The sequence below is a fragment of the Channa argus genome, chromosome 7 (genome assembly GCF_033026475.1).
Source record: "Channa argus isolate prfri chromosome 7, Channa argus male v1.0, whole genome shotgun sequence".
NCBI classification, from domain to species: domain Eukaryota; kingdom Metazoa; phylum Chordata; class Actinopteri; order Anabantiformes; family Channidae; genus Channa; species Channa argus.
The window spans coordinates 28789652-28806840 of record NC_090203.1 but is presented as its reverse complement, the minus strand read 5'-3'; the positions used below and the strand labels follow the sequence as shown (position 1 = coordinate 28806840).

The 17189-nt window shown below is 39.1% G+C and overlaps 2 protein-coding genes across 4 annotated transcripts in view; both read right to left on the bottom strand.

Annotated features, from left to right (window-relative positions):
- Window positions 1-6281, bottom strand: part of LOC137129742 (rho GTPase-activating protein 23-like) — an 86327-nt gene extending 80046 nt beyond the window's left edge. Inside the window, exon 1 of one of the 2 annotated variants that reach the window (XM_067508952.1) lies at window positions 5805-6281. In XM_067508952.1, coding sequence (XP_067365053.1) covers window positions 5805-5813 — 9 coding nt within the window. In that variant the 5' untranslated portion in view covers window positions 5814-6281. The remainder of the gene's footprint in view (window positions 1-5804) is intronic. The other variant, XM_067508951.1, reaches the window with a different exon arrangement.
- A 5934-nt stretch (window positions 6282-12215) lies between these two features.
- Window positions 12216-16986, bottom strand: cabcoco1 (ciliary associated calcium binding coiled-coil 1). Of its 2 annotated transcripts, none has more exons than XM_067511740.1 (6): window positions 16828-16986; window positions 16663-16727; window positions 15430-15599; window positions 14293-14437; window positions 13178-13250; window positions 12216-13098 (listed from the first exon to the last, which is right to left on the bottom strand). In XM_067511740.1, the coding sequence occupies exons 1-6, from the start codon at window positions 16894-16896 to the stop codon at window positions 13030-13032; spliced, it is 591 nt and encodes a 196-aa protein (XP_067367841.1). In that variant the 5' UTR covers window positions 16897-16986; the 3' UTR covers window positions 12216-13029. The 2 variants fall into 2 exon arrangements, with proteins under 2 accessions (XP_067367841.1, XP_067367840.1); XM_067511739.1 differs by having other exon boundaries at window positions 16663-16745; window positions 16828-16983.
- Window positions 16987-17189: the final 203 nt, after the last annotated feature.

Here is a 17189-nt window from a genome sequence, read left to right as displayed (position 1 = left end):
AAAGCTGATGAGCCAAACATTGAACTTGTGTGAAAGAGTAGTGGAAGCTCGGCTAACGGCAGAGGTGGGCATTTTTGAGCAGCAATATGGTTTCATGCCTAGAAAGAGTCCAACAGATGCAGTATTTTCTTTGAGGATGCTGATGGAGAAGTACAGGGAAGGTCATAGGGAGTTGAATTGTGTCTTCGTAGATTCAGAGAAAGCGTATGACAGGGTGCAGAGAGAGGAGCTGTGGTATTGTATGAGGACGTCTGGAGCGGCAGAGAAGTATGTTAGAGTGGTGCAGGACATGTATGAGAGCTGTAAGACAGTGGTGAGGTGCTGTAGGTGTGACAGAGGAGTTCAAGGTGGAGGTGGGTCTGCATCAAGGATCAGCTCTGACCCCTTCTTGTTTGCTCTGGTGATGGACAGGCTGACAGATGAAGTTAGACAGGAATCTCCATGGACTATGATGTTTGCAGATGACATTGTGATTTGTAGTGAGAGCAGGGAGCAGGTGGAGGAAAATCTAGAGAGGTGGAGGTCTGCTCTGGAAAACAGAGGAATGAAGCTTAGCTGCCGGAAGACAGAATACATGTGTGTCAATGAGAGGGACCCAGGTGAATGGTGAGGTTACAGGGAGCAGAGGTGAAGAAGGTGCAGGACTTTAGGGTCAACGGTTCAGAGCAACGGTGAGTGTGGAAAAGAGGTGAAGAGGCGAGTGCAGGCAGGTTGGAACGGGCGGAGAAAAGTGTCAGGTGGGTTGTGTGATAAAAGAGAATCAGCGAGAATGAAAGGAAAGATGTTGAAGAGGGTGTTGAGAGCAGAGATGTTGTTCAGCTTAGAGACATTGGCACTGAAGAAAAGACAGGAGGCAGAGCTGGAGGCAGCAGAGCTTAAGATGTTGAGATTCTGTTTGGGAGTGACGAGGATGGACAGGATCAGGAATGAGGACATCAGAGGGACAGCTCATGTTAGATGTGTTGGAGATAAAGTCAGAGAGGCCAGATTGAGGTGGTTTGGACATGTTCAGAAGAGAAACTGTGAATATATTGGTAGAAGGATGCTGAGGTTGGAGCTGCCAGGCAGGAGGTCTAGAGGAAGAACAAAGAGGAGATTTATGGATGTAGTGAGGGAGGACATGAAGTTAGTTGGTGTGAGTGAAGAGGATGCAGAGGATAGAGTAGATGGAGGCACATGATTCGCTGTGGCGACCCCTGAAAGAGAACAGCTGAAAGGAAAAGAAGAAGGAAAATGCACTAATGTGCAATTATAATCTTGATATTGAATAATAATCTTGAAATAAGAGTAATGTGTGTTGCATTGAACACAGAAAATGAAAAAATCTTGGATGAATGTCTCATTTAGTACTTCCAATGTGTTTGGGAAAAATGGTAAAGATCATTTGTGTTAATGAGCTAATTCTTCCTAAAAAAAAAAACAATTCTGGCACAGACACTTGACAGTGACAGCAGCAGTGAAGTGCCCTTTATTCCATTCATTAAGAGGAGGAATATATTTAATCACCACAGAAAGCACATGTCAGCACAGGTCCAAATATCATTACACAACAGCCTTAATCTGCTGGATTTAAACCCCACCACCACCCCCCACACTCACCAGCTCATCATATGAGTACATTCTCACACACACACAGACACACACACACGTATCTGGACAGTACTCCATCCTGTCCTACATGTAATCTATGGAAGGGTTTACAGCAATTTCCTAACTGCATAACAAAAGTTTGATTGGTTACTACTTACTTGGTGGCATTGAGTGGCAACAGAATTCAATTTACACTACTTAAACAAGCTTGTGCAACACCTGCAATCCAACAAATTACAAGCCCTTCATGATGCCAGCATGATGAGTGATATTAGGATACATTTACACCTGAAGTAACCCCCCCTGCTGGTGTTGAAACATCAGGTTTCACGTATCATATCACAGTCTATTAAGAAAATACAACTATCACTTTTTGAATGTGTTCACAGTTGACTTTCCAAGCCTCTCGTCCTTATGGCATCATCTAGAGTGACACAATAATATTGCTATATGTTGCCTAAAAGTTTCTATTGGTTTCTTTCTATTTCTGAACTATCTATAGAGCCCTATTATACAGGAGGACTGTCTCCAGCAGAGCCTTCCATCCAATTCATCACAGACAAAATGATGCAAGTCCACATTTAAACACTATGTGTGCTATAAAAACAAGAACCACAGTAAAAGTCTGAGATAGTCATGAGGCACTGTATAGTCTTGTTATCTGATGTGTGGATCAGTGTCAAATTATTGTTTCTGTGGGGTTAGAGTTCAAAAATAAGCCAGCAGTTTGCAACAGAATCAGAAAGAGATGCAAATATGCGTTTTTACTTTGACCCACGACTAATCAAATAGGCGATTTAATAAGTTCGACGATGGTGGAAGCAGCTAGCAACCTTTGCATGCTCAGCAACCTTACTCCCAAAAGCAACTGTAGCGCAGGAAGGTAGAGTGGTTACCTACCTATAGAGCCATATTTTACAAGAGGACCAGCAGTCACCAGCAGTTGTTGTCAATGTTGGTTCAATCCCCTCTGTTCAAATGTCCTTGAGCAAGATACTGAACCCCAACTTAGTTGCTCCTGGTGAGGGTTGGCCAGCTGCTTAGCAGCTCCCCCATTAGTATGTGTGTGTAAATGTGAGTGCAAATGGGTGAATTAGAAGCAGTTTAAAGAGTGTCAATAAATAGAAAAGTGCTATATAAGTGCAGACCATTTACCATTATTCAAAAAACCGCTGAAAACAGAACCACCTCTTCCTATGCACTTAAAAAACGACTTCCTTTCTGAAACTTGCATCTTATGGAACCACTTCTTCTGATAGCAGATGAAGATAGAGATGTTTTCTCATTGACTTAGATTTTTGCTTATGTTGCTTAGACTTAGATTTTACCTCAGATTTAAGGCGCTTTGGGTAAAAGCATCTGATTAATTGATTAATTGGTCACTCTAAATTGTCCATAGGTGTTAATGTAAGTTAGTGGTTTTCTGTGTTTCTCTCTGCGTTGGCCCTGTGATAGATTGGCAAAACGTCCAGTGCAACACCATGACAGGAGAAGAGTTTATGGATAGATGGAGAATGCTTGTAAGTGTGAATGTGAGAGCTAATGATGTGAATTAAAAATATTAGAAAAAATTGCATGCTGTCCAAATCAAAGAACATTATAATGGCTATTGTTTTTATACTCATCGTATGTCCTGTCACATAGTCAGAAAGCAAAACAAAAGCCAACTATGAAGCAGCTTAAATCTTCTCAAGTGTGACCTGAACTAAATGTAATCACTTTGTTCTGAATAAGCCATTAAAAATTCTGAGAAGCATGTGTGTGTAATTGGCCACCCTATTTAAAGGTGGCCAAAAAATGAGTACCACCTTCTTACACAGTTATTCGTTAGTGGAGTTGCACTCCAGCAATCTGTGGGTGTAAAAGTAGGATTCATGGCAGAGTTGCGGTATTGGATTGCATTAGATTGTACAGGTGTACCTAATAAAGTGGCCAGTAAGTGTATATCGACTGAAGCTCCCAAAAATTCTTTCTGCTGTTTCATAGTGATTACAGGATATGTATTTTAAAACTTTTAAATCTAAAGAGGCCCTGAGAACATGCTTTTTTTTTTGGCTGTGCTGCACATCACAGTTTTTTGTTTGTCATAGAGTGTTGCACTCTTTAATTCAGTGAGAGTGAAATAGTGAACGTGGTTCCTAATAATTAATCAGACAGATCTTGAGTTGGTATCTGTACCAATTCAGGTATATTTTAGGAAAAGAACAACGACAACTACAACCTCTATTGTCATTGAGAACATATACATATACATGTTAAAATGAAAATCTTTCTCAGCATTTAACCCATCCCCCTGGGGGAGCAGTGGGGTACCCAGAGTGTCTTGCTCAGGGACACACCTGGTGGTTGATAAGACAACTTCTGCTTACCATCCTGCTACTCTACCCGTCGAGCTACCAGGCCACTAAAGGATAGACAGATACTTTATTCATCCCAAAAAAAGTTTGTGTCACCACAACGACCTTGAACCCTGTGGTCCGTCAACAACTGCCTTACCAACTGAGCTACAGCTGCCTCCACCAATAAACTACCAGAATTTTTTATTTTTTGATCAGCCAGTTAAAATTACAGCACTCTCATCTGTTGGCAAACAGTGGGTAGACTTGTATAGGTATAAAGTACAGGTGTAATATCTTTATATTGTAGTGCAAAGGGTGTTTCTGTTATTTTTCGGAAAGTTTTACTGTCCTACTCCTCGACCTCCTATTTGTTCCAGTAAATGTGTTTATCTGTGCACAGGAGCAAGAGCAGGATATCCTGACATTTCCATGGACACACACAAACACTCATACGCACACACACACACATGCACGCACAGACACACATACACACACACACACACATAAAAACCCAAGCTCGAAAAACACAATGCACCTCTCACTCTTAGGCTTACTTAAGAATTTCTCTATTATGCAGGCAGCAGGGGCAGCAAACACTCAATTCCCGCTCAGTGTTAATCTTAGGAATACACTGTCTTTTATATGTGTGGACCACAAAGACCTCAGAGACCTCCCATGCCCCTATTGTCTCTATTACTGATGAACACATCACACACAGGGAAAGTGCCACAGAGACAAAAAGAAATGGTCTGCACTTATATGGCGCTTTTCTACCTATTGGCACTCAAAGCGCTTTATTCTTAGTCATTCTTAGTCACATTTGTACTCACAATCACACACATACACACACTGATGGGGGAGCTGCTATGCAGCTGGCCAACACCTGCTGGAAACAACTAAATTGGGGTTCAGTGTCTTACTCAAGGACACCTTGACATGTGATTGGTGACGCCGGTGACTCCATCTTCCTGCGCCACAGTCACCCCAGAAATACACATCAAGCTATCTGGCTAAATATACACAACTTTCCTTTCTTTCTTGAAATATTCCCAAATGTCTGTAGTTAAAAATACTCTAAAACACAAAGTTGAGAAAAAAACAAAGAAATTCTCCTTTTCAACAACTGAGACAGCTTGGTTTTTGTTCGCTGGCCCAGTGAAATGATCAATCAGGTGTGGTCACCGACAGGAGTGAAGCGATACAGCATGATGTGAATGATGTGGAATCACATTGCTAGAAAATCTGCCACACAGGAGGCCCCCTGTGTGAGGCTTCAGGTCCCCCAGCAGTCAGACTCTGAGGCAGCTATCAGCTTCTCCCACTAGAGCAATCATGTAATAATAATATACACCAAGCTCGTAGAGACTTCTCTTGAATTCAGGACTACCAGACAGCGAAGTTGCAGTTGTATTTTCATGAACGTCATTCTTAAATAATCACGATGGCACTAACCACGTAATGTTTTAATGTTGTGGTGGACAGAAGTCAGCAGGGGAAAACTGTATTGGTGGCCATGATCAAGATGTGTAAGAACACACAGTGCCCATGTTAACCCCTGTTCACTACAATATTAAAACCACCAAGTGGTGTTAATATTAATATTGATAATGGTTGAAGTACAATCTACAACAAACCTGCCTGTAAGCAAATGCAGTAAAACTTCCCACAAGAGCTTTCCCATGTGTCAAAGACACTGCTACGAGTGTGCTAAAACAGATGATTGACAAGCACAGATAATGCAGAGAAAGAGAGGGCAAGAGACCTCCTTTGGTTGTTGAAAACTTCAGGAGAACTCTGAGCAAGTGAGCATGTGTGTTCAAAAACCCCTTTTAATACACCTGCAGCCCCAGTTTGTGTGTGTGGGCATCTCCTCACCTGGGCCATGATGTTCAGCAGGTATTCAGTTGACTCCTGGTCTTCTGCATGACTTGTGAAATCTCAGGTTGGTTCTTTGTAGATTTTGGTCAGACTTTAATGGTGAAGGATCGCTTCATGCGACACACACACACCTTATTGTATGCCTGGATTTACTGTTGTGTTGCAATCCCACGTGCTCACACACATCACCTCCTCCTCCTCCTCCTCTTCTTTCGCGTGTGTTCCTGTATGACAGCACCGTCCTCTGAAACGCTCATGCCAGGAGACACGGTACACCTACTATTCCTCTTTTTTTTGACACTCGCTAACCACAGCCTGTGTCCAATTCGTTAGAACTGACACAGAGGGAGAAAATATGTCTTAGGAGTGGGTGTTACCTTTATTTCTGCACGACACAATCCTATCTTCCCTGTTTCCATATCTGGTTGGTTGTAATCTGGGCTCACACGGCTCACTGCCTCTCCTTTTCCTCCTCCCCAAGCTTGCTTTGCTCTGTCTTTCTCAGCTGCTCTCCCTCCCCCTCCTTCCTCCCCATCCTCTAAACCCACCCCTCCCTCCCTCCCTCCCTCCCTCCCTCACTCACTCACTCACTGTGCAAAGCAATAGTTAGAAATACAGGGGAGGAGTGGAAGGATCAGAGGAATAGAGAATCTGTGCGCGTGTGTGAATGTTGTGGGGGCATAAAGCTGTTTTTACACATTGTAGTGGATTATCTTCCATGTGGTGAAAAACGAAAGGCCTATACCAGGAATCATTATAATCTAGAATGAAGACTAGGTGAGTGTTTGGTTGGTGGTTGGAGTGATTATGGTCAGGGTAAGCCTACACATCACTGAAGTAATGGAAGCACCTTGTGACCTGATTATGTAGTATAATTCCCCCAGCAGTTTGACTATGAGATAAACAGTCAGTAAAGCAAGGATACTAACAAGCTGCTACAGCACACAGTGTGGGGAGTTGTTGTATAGCCTAAATTTAATAGAAAAATTATAAATTCAAAGTCCAAAGACACCAAAGTCACCAAAGACATTAAAATAATCCTGAGTTAGAAAAAAGGCAGAACTTCAGGTCAGGTGACAGGGAAGCAACAAGGGAGGTCCAGACGTGAAGATCAAAGAGTGGAAGGAGGCTTAGAGGCTCCAACAGAAGGATACCAGAGCAGTTTAGAGTGGCATGAAAAGCATCACTGGAGCAGACAGAGGACAGAGGGGAGTGTGGACAGAGTTAATGGTTTTAACACCTTTTTCAAAAGATTTGATGTGCCTCACATCCACCACCCAAGGAGCTTCACCACAGGTGCCCACATCTCACCCCTGAATGACTTTAACACCACTTTTGTCTCTGCACCAATGACCATCTCAGCAGAGCAGGTGAGGAGAGACCTATGCGGGCTTTGCCCCTCAAAGGCTGCAGGTCCTGATTGAGTCAGTCCCAGAGTACTGAAAACCTGTGCTCCACAGTTTTTCAAGTTATGTGGCATCCTTCAGCACATCTTAGACCTGAGCCTAAGGAGGGATGGAACACATCATGCCTGGCACCAGTACAGAAAGTGGCCTGCCCCAGTGTCCGCAATGTCTACAGACCCCACAGCCACAGGAGATCCTTTCTCTCTCAGTAGTCATGAAACTGTTCAACTCCTCCCATTTCTGTAAAAAGGAGGGGTATTAAATAAATGTTTTTATTTCATTTATTATTTGTATTTTATTTAATTATCTATTTTTACTAGTACTTGGTAAGTATTTTCCTTTCTTTTTCTACTTTTCACGCAGCTATAACTAGGCAACATCATTTAGGGAAATGATGTTGCCTAGTTAGATCAATAAAGTTGTTTGAATCTTGAATCTTTTAAGTTGAAACTCTCAGAAAGGTGGTAACTCTACTATGTGTTTAATATTGAGCTGAATATTAAACACCTAGTAGTTAATTGTGGAGTCAGTCACAGTTGAGCACTGGTGTGATAAAAAAATGTTTTATTTCCAAAAGGGGTTTCTATTGAGAACCAGTGCAATAGTTGTAAAATTAAGTATAGAAAATATATCTAACGGTGACTGAAGTAGACCTAATGTTTAGTAGTATCAAGAAAGAAGTGTAGGTTTGGGTGATGCTTCCGTGCTCCACAGGTCTATTTGACATATCACTGCAACAAAAGAAAAACAGCTTATTGAAGTCATAGAATATTGAAACACTGGAAACATTTTACCCATTCTGTGATTTCCCAGGAAGACACACATGAGAAACACTGTAAGAGTCATTCTATCCTTAAGGAATGAGGAAAAGGATATCCTGTGGTGTTTCCCCTTAGCTGTATAGGTGGAAACTCCCAACCCAAAACAACAGGAATGGGCAGAGCGGCTGGTCAGGCACAGGGGCCCACTCCAACTCTACATTACACATCATTGATTATCCCTGTTTAAACAGTGTTTTTAGTGTTTGCTAACACATGACATGGAAAATACACATCAAATAAGGTTTATTTAAATTAGAAATTTGTTACTGCTTTTTTATTTTATTTTTTTAATTACACAGTGTAAATCAGGTATATTTAAATCAGCACTACATTTAGCAATTCCGTTTTTCTTGGGCACTCTATCGTTTTTAAGAGAAGATGAGGAAAAAGTACATAGGACAGAAGCTATGAAAAGTGAGCAGTGCCACCTAGTGTATGTGCATAAATCTACAAGCTGATCATAATCAACAGACTTGCCACTAAAATTATGCAATAGGCATTGCTAGGTATATTTTAAATACATTTTTGTTAAGACCTAACATAGGTTAAAAATATAGTTTTTGTTGTATAATGGATGTGTCAAGTCTAGTATATAAAATAGTATATAAAACCCAGAATATAAAATCATTAGTTAGATGATAAAGTGATTTAAATAACCTTTTAGGAAAGTTGGGATGATTTATACAATGCTAATCTTTAAACATTTTATTGAAAATAGTAACACATAGGACATAAGACATTAAACTGAGAAATGTGATTTAGAATTTAAAGAAGTTGGACGACTGAAAAACTTATGTAATAATGAAATGAATAAAACAATAAATGTGGAGGAATATTTCACAACGTCTAAGGCAATGAGTTAATATAATGTTTGAGTGTAAAAAGACCATCTCAGAGAAGCTTAGTCAAATACTGTAGGCAAGTTAAACAACCATACAGTTAGGATAATAATTTGCATCCCCTTATTTTGAAATGGCAAAAAGAGTAAAACAAAGAACTTTACTCATCAACATTATATATAATGTAGACGGACCTGGTACAAACAATTTCTTCATCAGAAAGTGTTTAGAACTTCTCAACAAAGTTCATTATCTTACTTTAACTCATACCATTTTTTCCACAACTGATGTTGAAAGAAAATGTTTACAAGCTGAATGATCATTGTTAAATACTACAATGATCATTCAGCTTGTAAACATGGTTTGGTTTGGTTTTCATTCTCTTCCATTTCATTACATTGAAATGGAATATAAGTGGATGGGGAGTCAGTACGCAGAAATGAATACTGGAGATGATCTGTAGGTGGTGGTAATGTTTGTGGTAAATGGCAGGAGAAAACATTATGCAATTTGTTCTATTTTTTCATATTTCTATCAAGAAAGTACATTATTAACCTTGAGCACCCCTTTTTTTCAATAAATACCAATACTGTAGTTTTATCTGGAAAAAGAAGCAAAAAAGTGAAACACTCTTTGCTCACACTTCTTTTCAGGCCGTCTTTATGCCCATGGCCTTTTATTTTGTCATTAAAACAAATTAAATATTATTTTCTCTTAATAATCCCATTTACCTCACATAGTGCCATATCCTTTGTAGTGGGCCTATTGTTTTACTTACTTCGTGCCTGTCACTGTGTATCTCTAACGGTAGTAGAATTATGATGACTGATTAGGTAACATAGCAAGTCTGACTAATCAGTAATAAAATATTGAGCCACCAGGTCAATGTTGACACTGCTCTAGCTATGCAATGGACCACAGTGTGGTTATGTGCTGCATACTGCTTTTTATTTACCCATGAATTACCAAAACCATTTTGGGCTTGGATGTGATCAGAGAAATCCAGATACAGTATTTCCCAGCATAATCTGCTGAAATGCTCCTAAATGTATTTTACACTCGACTTTACCCTAATATTCTGTTGAGGGATGCACCAATTTTGAAACTCAGGACAGATACTGGTGTTTAAAATAACAACTCAGTTTGTTTTTTATTTTGTTGAATTATTTACATTCTGTTGACTAAACTGTATTAAAGTCTTCAAGCCCTTACCTGGTTTGTAATGAGCACAAATTCAATTTATGAATTTACAAAATTGCCTTTAATATAACCTTCTTTCACAACTCTGCTGTGGCCCAGGAAGTGGATGACTATCCACCAATCCCAGGATTGTTGTTTCGATTCCTGGCTCCTCCTGTCACATGTCAAAGTGCCACGCAACACACTGAACCCTAAAATCACAGCTAATTCCCCATCATTGTGTGTGAATAGGTCAAGGAGAAGCAGTCCAATAATGATAAATGTGGCAGATAAATGTGTGCATCCCTAATTTGTTTGAAATATCTTTCAGGTCTCCACTCCATTTAACATACATTAAAAAAAAATAGTTGTCCTACTAATCCTAAATAACAAGGCCTACACTAACGAGCTTGGTGTTATTGGAAAGGGGACATTTTCTAATTTCATAATAAAAAGACAGAATATTGTTACGTGATACTGAAGCAAACTTACAAAGACACAAATTTGGTAAAGATTTTGTGTTTATCCATTTTTAGTGTTTTTTTGACTGAAAATAGTCAAATGCCTGGCCAGGTGCCAGGTGAACCAAAAAACAAAATGGACTCATAGGCACTTGTGGAATCGAAATATTCCAAAAATATATGAAAAAAAGTTGGTGATTTGGATTTTCAAAATTGCACTGGGTGACCCTGAACTCACAGGATAAGCTGAAAGGACAAAAAGCAAAAAACAAAAAAACAAACAAAAAAAAAACAGGCAACCAAATGGCTTAATCGATGTTTAGAACTGCAAAACACCATATTTTTTAATACAAGTCAGCAAAACTAAATAAACTATTCATATTAGCTTATCAGATAGCTTATCAATCTGTTCCTGTGTGCTAAACTCATTGTTGTGTATGTCCATTATTACGTAAAATAGGCCCATTTCACTGAGAATATGGTGCCGGTTGCGATGTTTATTTTTCATATGCAGCCAAAATACAAAAGAATACACATTTTTACTAACGACTGAGCAGTGAAGAACAACAATTTTAAGGCTTTTTCTCTTGGACATAATAGTTTTTGACTTAAGACTAAAAGTTTGGTGGTGTTTTATTCTTTGGATACTCACAGAGACAATGGTGTGCAGCACTTGAGGATTCAATAACATTGTGCCCCTGTCATAAAATGTAAGGGATGGCAATACGCAACTTATGAACTTCTTACATTTTGAGAAACTGTTGTTGCGGTGGTTTTTTAATGTTAAATCGCTTTATATAATTGGAATAGTGAGGTTTTCTGCTTTCTAACAAGGTATAGTTTATCAAGTTTTGTTTGGGATAGAGCGGTGCAATTGTGAAATATCGAAACAATATTTTATATTCACAAGGTAACTTTGGATATAGAAGGTGTTTTTCTATTTTATACTGCAACACATCATTCTCTCAAGCTTAGATCATTTTGCCTCTGTTCACTACCATAATGGATTTAAAATCAGAATGTGCTTAAATCGTAGACTGTCAGATTTTTTTTTCTTTGTTAAAATTAATGAAATATGTAAACATTTTATTTAATATTAATAGACCAAAAATTTCAGTGGCTCAAAATTATTTTCACAATTGGCTTTTCGGTAGTCATGTGTTAATCTCACTTTACAGTGCTGCTTTTGGAAACTGCTGATCTGAACAAGGACAAACTGAGACATTTCCAAGTCAAAGTCAACAATTAAGAGACCACTTACTCAGAGCAAATATAGAGGGTGTACTAGCAAATTTGTAGGTTTCCACCACCTCCATGCAGTCCATTAAACGTACCTTGTTCCTTTTTCCGTCTGCGGGCCTAACTTGGTCTTTCTTGCATTTATCTGAGTTTGCAAAGTATTCTCCATGACCTCAAGAGGTGGATTTTACTGTCGTCTTTTCACTAGCTTCTGGATCAACTTCCCCTTCCATCTTCACACCGAATGTTAATCCACATGTTTAGTCTATGTAGAGGCAGTTTCTTACTAATGTAGAGGCAGGATTACTCGTGTCAATTATCCACTCCAGAAGTTGTTGTATGACAAAATATTTATTGAATTCCACATTCCACAATTGAGCTGATAACACAGTAATTTCACAGAAGATGTTGAGATGATAACCAATATATTCCTCAGAACAGGTTCCACAGAACATGGTAAGAAACCATGTACCTCCACAGCTAAACACTACATTTCTACTACTACGTTATTGCTCTCACCAGTCTTTCTTCTTCTTTTCATTTGAGCTGTGACCTTTCAGGGGTCACTGTTAGGTTAATTTACCTAACCCTTCAATACACAGTGACTATAGAAGAAAACAAAAGCAGAACAAACAGAGAAAACTCCCATTGGCTTATACAGTCAGTAACAGCAAGACCAAATTAGAGTTTATCAAAAAAACATGTAAAACGTTTGTTTAAGAAAACATGTAAAACGTTCTGAAACAATAACCTATAACATCTGTCCAGATTTGACCAAGATTAACTTGCGTCAGAACTATAGGAATATTTTTGGGAAGGCACTTCAAAAAGAGACAGGACTCCAAAAACTATGCCAAATTGAACAAAGCCAACACATGTGAAGTAGCTGGATATTGTTTGCATCTATCACAGGTATAATCCAGATCTGGTTTAAACCATTTTTGACTATTGTTCCAAAACGCCTCTAAACAATCGGCTTAATGATGGGGACTTGTAGAGAGAAGTATAGTGGCCAATAGTGACCATTTCAATGGGGCAACTGTGGCACAGCCACCAATCCCACAGTTGTTTTATCCACGGTTCCTCCGCTTACATGTCGAAGTGTCCTTGAAGCAAGACACTGAACCCCAACTTAGTTGCTCCCAGTGAATGTAGGCCAGCTAGAGAGCAGCTCCCCCATCGGTGTGTGATTGTGGGTGGGAATGGGTGAATGAGAAACACCGTAAAGCGCTTTGGGTGCAAAAGGTAGAAAAGGGCTATAAAAGTGCAGACCATTTCTAATTAGCTGAAATGCCTTCCTCCAGTGGAGTGAAACCATCCTGCCAGCTAAACACCTCAATTGTCCTCTGGAAAATAGAATGTTTAAAAAAATTACTTAAAAGACATGCACACACACACACACACAGAAGTCATAAGCTGCCTTACCTCTGTGCCTGTCAGTAACTCTTCTCTGGGTGTAGTGAGGAGAAGTTTATACAGTCTGTATTTCTGAAAAAAACTGCAGCAAAAGTATACAGAATTAACTGTGTCCCTTTAAATATTAAAATTAATATACTGAAACTTAGAAGAGTACAGAGCCTACACAAATGATCTAATAAAGTCGGAACTGAGTGGCTCTTATTTTAAATTAATGGGTAAAGTACCAGGTTTCTTAAGTTTAAAGGATTTCTCTGAGTACCCTTGTTACTCAAGTACATGTACAAGCAGTGTGTACGACACTTGTTAGTACACACCACTGCATCCCAGGAACACCCGCTGTTTTGGAGATATTCTGACCCAGTTGTCTAAGCATCACAGTTATGGCCCTTGCCACTCAGGTCCTTACATTTGCATTTACATTTTACAGGAAGGTAAAACGGTTGTCCACCAATCTCACAGTTGTTGGTTCAATCCCCACCTCCTCCAGTCACATGTCGGAAGTGTCCTTGGGCAGGACACTGAACCCCAACTTAGTTGGGTGAGTGAAAGTGAGTGACCAACACTCACTGTGCCAACACAGTGAGTGTTGGCCAGCTGCATAGCAGCTCGTCCATCGGTGTATGAGTGTGATTGTGACCTATTGTGCCAATAGGTAGAAAAGCGCAGAACATTTACTTCAAGACCTGCCCTGACAGATGCCATTTTAGTCAGATAATCAGTGTTATTCACTTCAACTGTCAACTGATAGTTTTAATTACTTTAATTACCATTAGTAATACTTTTACTTTAAATTAATTTAAAAAATAAATGGGAGTACTTCCCTCCCCATGTCCTTTTCTATACTACATGATCAAACATTATTTATCAAAATATTAATAATACAGTTGTGTAGAAAGCATAGTGGGGAACTGTTAGCATGGCCTATATAAAATCATGTATCCATTATATTGGCATGATTTACACTAGGTACAGCTGTTACCTTTCGGGTATGAATCAAATCTTAAAAAAACAAAAATAGGTAGATAGAAGATATTTCTGCCAATACAAAAACAGATTCAATCTCTCTTTTAACTTTGGCTCATCTAATAAAGGCAGAAAATATAAAAAAAATAACTTGTCACCTCTTTTTGATGTAGTTTATGAGCTTTGTGGCTTCTTCTGTGCCAAGCAGTGAAGTGGTGTCTTCCTCTGAAGTCAAGCCCTGGCAAGCAGCAGCTAAGGTTTTAGCAAACTCCATCAAATTCTCCACTAAACCCATTTGTTTCTCTGAAATATAATGAGACTATGTTGTGATGCCACATAGTTATATAGTGTATATTTACATTTACATTTACATTTAGTCATTTAGCAGAAACTTTTATCCAAAGCGACTTACAGGTGTATATACATCTTGAGGATATGTACTAGTGCCAATTATAGCAATATGGTAATAGATTGGTAAAAACAAAAATAATTATATTGAATACAGAACTATTCAGTATAATTGGGAAAGTATTGGGAACAACTAGCTCCAACAAAACACATTCTGTCACACACACTGTATCAGTGTGTCAAATACATTTTTAAAGGTACAGTATGCAAATTTGTAAATATTTTTGGGTAGAAATATGCTCCAAAATATTTTGAAGATTGTATATGACCCATTGTCATAGAATATCAGAGAGGGACACCCTTTTGCAGCTTTCACCTTTACTACTTTTACTTAGTAGTAAAGTAGTAGTAGCAGGGAGAGGAAGGGCTCAGCTGAGGAGCATGGGTTAATTTCAAATGTCATGATACCACCAGCTTAAGTTGCATATTGTGCCCTCAATTAACATTTACTAAAGTTAACAAAAAAGCTTGACCATCCAAATGCAGTAAATTAATACTGTTTATAGCATCTTACTTTATTGAAATATTAGAACAAAAGAACCTGTATGATCTGCTGCAATGATATATTATTTCATTCTTGAGCCCTAAAACAGCCTGTATCTGTGGTAAACTTAGTGTTCTGTTGATGTACCTGGGAGATTTCAAAGTATTTCTGAGGTTGTAGTTTTTGTTTTGTACTGGACATCCTGGCATTTAGATGTACTACTGACTACAACTACATTTAAAATGCAGGATTTAGAATTGGGCTTTTGTGTTTGATTGCTTTACACTGTGCAGATGTCATGGTCCTGGTATAGCTCATCCTGGCTCATATTATGGATTATAGGCTGGTCATTTGCACAGAATTAAAAAAGCAATTGCTTTCAGACACTGTCAGTCCTCCTCACCTTTTATGTTGTCCAGCAGCATGTGCAGTACAGCAATGGTGAAAGAGATCTGTGTGAGTGTAAAGTTGGCCTCTTTAGCCCACAAAAAACCACACAAATGGTAATCCAGGACAGCAGCTTCTTTCATACAGGTCTGACAGTTCCTAAAGTCCAGGATCTCCTTCAATTTCCTGCAGAGCATAGAAAGTAAATTTAAGTGATGAGTGGCAATAATTACACAGTAAAATTCATTCTCACTATTCTCACAGAAAACGTAATGCAGTTGTTAATACGTTTCTCAGGAAAATCTAATGGTTTTACAGTTTTTTAGTTATAACAACGCAATTTGTAGGAGACTAGGTTGCAAAGTTACGTTAAAATGTATTTATATATTTAAGTATTGGAAAGAGTCCACCCTTGCCAACCTTACTAACTAATGGCCTTAGACTGGTTGTTTCAGCCAAACATGGAATAAAAACAGAGGAATGCTTCACAGAACTTCGGTATAAAAGGAGTTTTTGCATCCTCAACCAGTGGCTGCTTTATATGGAGAAATGTTACTGTGAGGTTTGTTTTAGTTAAGTTACAAAAACCTGTGGCTATATGTGTTTTTGATGTGCTGCTCAGCACCACGGAGATCAGTAGGAGCTAACGACACCGTACTGCCCCCAAGTGTTTCATAAACCGGAAATTTGCTTTTGACTGTCTGAAGTTAGACGTTAGATGAACATGTACGTTGTCTTAGATAAAGCAGTAACCGATTTTGCTGCACTCAGAACAGGCGTCTCCTAGTCCCGTCTGTAGCATTAGTCAATAAATTCTATACCTAATGTGAGCACACATGGGCATGTTCTGTAAAAAAAAAGATGAAATACGAGTATTTCTCTGTATAGCTGTTATCCTAATTATTAAACATTTAAAATGTATTAAGGATTAGTGGCGTAGGAGATAGAGCGGTCGTCCACCGATCCTCCCTCCGGTCAAATGTCCCAAACTAAGTTCCCCAACTTAGTTGCTCCCGGTGAGTGTTGGCCAGCTGCATAGCAGCTCCCCCATCGGTGTGAGTGCGAATGGGTGATGAGTACCAATAGGTAGAAAAGCGCCATGTAAGTGCCGACCATTTATCATTAGATTTGTTTCTAGCAATAGACGTATTTTTTATTTCTCAAACCAATTTAGGTCATCTGCACTGGAAGCATTTGGATGAATTTAGCTGGTCGTGAGGCACGTTAACAGGAATATCTAGCTGCTTACCACTGAATCTCATCTGAAGTTCGTTGGAGTAGGTCTTCAATTTGTTCGTGTGGCAGTGCCTCCCACTGAAGAAAGACAACATCCTGTTTTTTTCATGGAAGAAAAAAGTACATTGTACGAGTACGAGTCAAATACAAAGCACACAACGAAAACAGCAATAATTACCTGTAGCTTACTATCCAGTACTATTATTTGATCTTTTTTTTCACGACGTGTAGCTGCTACCCCTGACATGTTGACGAACCAAGAAGCTACTCGTCACTATAGCAACACTCGGTGAGTGTTGTACGGAAAGTCAGATGGGTCAAATAAACGCGACATTAATGTCGCTTTGTTTACACGTTCTTACCTTGTTAACTTTTAAAGTTTGCTGCGCATATGCAACGCTTTGACAAGGCGAATAACACACAAAACCAGAGGCAGCTATAGCTTGTGTTGTAGACTGGCCAAGTCCGGTTCAGCTGCACACACGTATGTGCGTACACATTCAATTCAACTTTATTTATATAGCGTATATTCACAGCAAA